The 4,265-nt window shown below is 41.9% G+C and overlaps 1 protein-coding gene across 1 annotated transcript; it reads right to left on the bottom strand.

Moving 5' to 3' along the window:
• Nucleotides 1–2,594: 2,594 nt before the first annotated feature.
• Nucleotides 2,595–4,133, bottom strand: LOC104942219 (tripartite motif-containing protein 3-like). Its single transcript, XM_010767418.1, has 3 exons — nucleotides 3,647–4,133; nucleotides 3,067–3,171; nucleotides 2,595–2,976 (listed from the first exon to the last, which is right to left on the bottom strand). The coding sequence occupies exons 1-3, from the start codon at nucleotides 4,003–4,005 to the stop codon at nucleotides 2,931–2,933; spliced, it is 510 nt and encodes a 169-aa protein (XP_010765720.1). The 5' UTR covers nucleotides 4,006–4,133; the 3' UTR covers nucleotides 2,595–2,930.
• Nucleotides 4,134–4,265: the final 132 nt, after the last annotated feature.

Raw genomic sequence — 4,265 nt, 5'->3', positions numbered from 1 at the left:
GGGGGCTGGGGGGGTCCGAAAACCAGTCAGTATCTGGTGTGAGGGTTAGGATTAGGGTTAGGGTTAGGGTAATGTTGTGAATCGAGTGGCCTGTGTTCGTCGTCCATAACATACGCCTGCCCATACCATAACCCCACCACCACCATGGGCCACTCGATTCACAACATTACCCTAATCCTAACCCTCACACCAGATACTGACTGGTTTTCGGACCCCCCCAGACCCCCCCAATAAAGCAAAAATGCACGTTTCAGAGTGTCCTTTTATTGTGGCCAGCCTAAGGCACACCTGTGCAATAATCATGCTGTCTAATCAGCATCTTGATATGCCATATCTGTGAGGTGGGATGGATTATCTCGGCAAAGGAGAAGTGCTCACTATCACAGATTTTTTCAGATTTGTGAACAATATTTGAGAGAAATGGTTATTTTGTGTATGTAGAAAATGTTTTAGATCTTTGAGTTCATCTCATGAAAAATGGGAGCAAAAACAAAAGTGTTGCGTTTATATTTTTGTTCAGTGTATGTTTCTGAGGTCTGACATAAATTATTTTCCCCTATATTTTTATGTCTTGAAAAAGTGGTTAAGAAAAATAGTTTTGACAGGAATATTTGTTCCCTTTTCTCCATCAGTGAAACAGGTGGAAGAAAAGGGAGTGGCAACATTCTCGGTTTGATGTATTTCTCATGTGGAGCACATGAGGCTGAAGAGCACCACTCCCTCATGTTGTTAACAGAACTCAGCCTTCATGTTTTCAAGCCATGACGGATATATTGCAAAACCTGCTCACACACTATATTTGAACCTTGTGTGAGCTGGAAGCAAACATGAATGCTATGAGACGTTTTTATCACAACGCTATGTGGGGCGCTCAGCCTCTTGTTGCCAAAGTTAGTATTACAACAACAAACACTTCTAACAAAAAACTCAAATCCTGTATTTAATTCATGACATTTATTTTTTACAATAAACCTAAAAGTATATTTCTAGAATTATGTTTTACCATTTGCCAGAATTAAGAGACATATTTGCCTGGCTATTTTGTGGTTTTACTTAACATTTGTTTTAAAATAAATAGCAATAAACCCATTTAAAAATTGACGGGCGGTATGGTGGTACGTCAGACAGACCTACAGGGAACTGCTGGTGTAGTTACCAGTAATTAAGCAATAGTTGTGACAGTGTTAACAAGTATTTGTACATGTTGTGGCACGCATGGTTTCTACTGTGAGACAGTCATCAGTTAATACCTGCTGTATGGCTGGGGCCACAGGAGCCTTGTGGGGGGTATTTCTTCTCTGTGAAAACAGACAGACAAACTAACGGTAACACTTAAAGTTATAGTCACAAAGTCAACTTAACATTCCATTGAAGTCTGTCCTAGTTTAGTCCCAGATTTGCAATTTTGCAAAGGTATTTGAGTATATCTCACTCAACCCACAGTCGGTGGGACACACGTACCCAAACAGGAATGTGTTGCTGTAACGGTCAGCTCTGGGAAATTGTCTTGCACAATGTCTGTTGCAAACACTCCACAAGACTCCCCCTCTGTTAGAGATGTTTATTTGTTGAGGTGGGACCTGATCTGAGAACTTCCTCATTACTTGTGACCACACCAACCTGCAAATTTTCTCAAGTACTGTGCTGAAGTACAATTTTATGGTATTAGTACTTTGTATACAACGTACAGACTTTTCATTGCGATAAAGAAGAGTACTTTTGTTTTGATACACTTTTAAATACAGGATCTTTTTTGGATCTTCTATTTGCATTGTTTTCACCTTGTAGCAATGCTGTTTCACTTGAGTGGAGAATATGAGTTCTTGTTCCCTGCACTGGGAGTTGTTTCCTGTTCTGTTTCATCTTAAAGGCCCAGAGACCAACACTAGCTGTGGGAGTCAGTGAATGTTGCGAAACTGAAACTGAGCCACTCTCACAGCGCAGTGTGTTGGTCCTCCTGACTGAAAGCCAGCTGCTGATTCCAGATCATCACAGCTTTGGAAGGAGCTCCCTGTGTGGTGAGTCATCGGATAGTATTCAACCGTGGGAAAACTTAAATAGTGCAGAGAGGAAAAATAACACACAATCAAGGATTACAGTTGAGAAACCTGCTCCAACCACTTTGGAATCAAACCAGTGGGACTACTAACGGATTTCTTGGAGCCAAATCACATTACCTTAAAATGAGTGAGAAGCCAAACCCTGTAATACCTCAGTGAGATTTCATGTATCTCAGAATGCTGTATATTTCTGAACTGGTGTGTGCACATAAGGTAGCACAAGAGAATAAAGTCAATTTCCATGACAGTGATGATCCACTATTCTTATATCTGCAGCATGGAATACTGCCAGATGCTCACTGAATGGAGTTTATAATCCAATTTCATGGCTGAACAAGTCTTTTGTGACATGCTTTTTTTGTTTCTAGCCCACAAAACTCATTTTCACATTCACTTTTTTTCAGTCTCTTAAAAACATACGTAATGTCATAAATGATGCATTTTGTAAAGTACAGAATTGCTCATGATTCTTTTCTCTCCACAAGTAAATAAAAACACTTTTTCTTTCAAAAACAGTTTTATTTAATACTTTGCCTACTAGCTATCATAAATAAAATAAAAAACAATAAGTTATGTTTAACGTTCAGAAGGAAAGGTACTCAGAGACCATCTGTCACGGGTCTCCGGGTGTGAGTCCCCCTGGGACAGCTGAACCAAACGCACCAGCTGGGGGAATTAGGCCTAGAATAAATAATGGGGACACGGGGCACCTTTGGCTGTAGACAAACAAAGTCCTGACAGCAACACAAATGGATTCCTGGCTCTAACGGCCTGGACTCTCTCCCTTCAGAGGGGTGAGTTGTCTTCTTGTGGCGTCTAGCATCTGCTAATAACATCCTAAGAGGATCTGGCACATCACCTCCTCCCTTCTTAAACAGTCTCTTCAGTTGAAAGCCTGCGCCACGATTTCACTTCCCTTAAAAACAAGAAAAAACACACATTTTAGTTAGTACTTATTTTCCCTTCCGTTTTTCTTTATGTTATTTTTCCCAAAGTCAGGACTTACACATTACTGCAGGGCACAATCCTCTCTTGGTGTTGCTTGGTTAAACTGAACTTCCTGAAGAAGCCAGGAAGTTTGAGCTTTGTTCTGGCAGACCTGGAGGAAGCACTGAAAAGCAAAAGTTGAATAGGGTTACTTCTACAACAAAATGTGGTCCTGCAGAGCCGAGGCGCTAATGAGAAGCTTTGTGGACAAACGTGCAGATTAACACCAACGTGTGAATGGGGGAGCTATGGCAGGAATCTTCTCCAATTCTTCAAATTCAACACTGGTTTTAAAGGGATATTATTCTCATACTATACTCAATTTGCATGTTTTTCGTTTGGAAAAGTTAAAGGTAATTCACTTCAGAAACATTTTTTTCGGTTGTGTACTTTCAAATTCTAGCTTACTCGAGCTGGTTTCTCCATTCTTACCTACCCTACCTTTAAGGCATTCTGGAAAAGCATTGTTTGGAGAAAATAACTCAAGATGTCACAAAGTTTATAGATACGTGTAAATAGTTGTGAAAGCCCAAAAATAAGTATGGGTTATTACTTGTGCTAATGACCACATACATGTCTGTTTACACTTTTAAACCCACCACTCTGCCCGCAGCGAGGACTCCTGTTTGGACTCCGTCCCCTCCTCCTCAGCTTCTGCTTTTAGTTCATCCTCCTCCTCCTCCTCCTCCTTTGCCTCAGCGTCCTCTTCCTCCGGTATCTGCTCCCACAGCTTGCTGTCGACCCACAGAGCTTCCTGCAGGCCGAGGCCCCGTCCTACGCCGGTGACCCGTCGACACAGAGGGCAGCCCACGGTGAGCAGCCCGCTCTGGGCCTGGGACATGGTCTCCAGGCACAGCTGGCAGAAAGTGTGCCTGCAGTGCAGCACCCTGGGGACCCTGTCCGTCCGAGAGTAGGGCAGCAGGCACACGCTGCACTCTCCGTCCTCACACAGAACCATGGTCCGGCTGCAGGATCAAAGTGACGCGATGATGTGGATCCTGTTTGTCCAGGAGAAAAGCTCTGATATCAGGCACCTGATGATCAGGGCTTGTTGAAGTAGATGGTTCCTGCAGGGGTCCAGTTTTCTCCTCTCTGTTAAGAGAAATATATATATATATGTTTGAAATACTAACAAATCAAAAGTCTGTATTAAAATGAAAGCTGACACAAACATATTTCAGTAAAGAATATTAAAATATATATATATATATATATATA

The sequence above is a fragment of the Notothenia coriiceps genome, unplaced genomic scaffold (genome assembly GCF_000735185.1).
Source record: "Notothenia coriiceps isolate Sejong01 unplaced genomic scaffold, NC01 NC01_scaffold00004361, whole genome shotgun sequence".
Taxonomy (NCBI): domain Eukaryota; kingdom Metazoa; phylum Chordata; class Actinopteri; order Perciformes; family Nototheniidae; genus Notothenia; species Notothenia coriiceps.
Note: the sequence above shows the minus strand (reverse complement) of the source record. Positions and strands in the feature narration are given on the sequence as shown.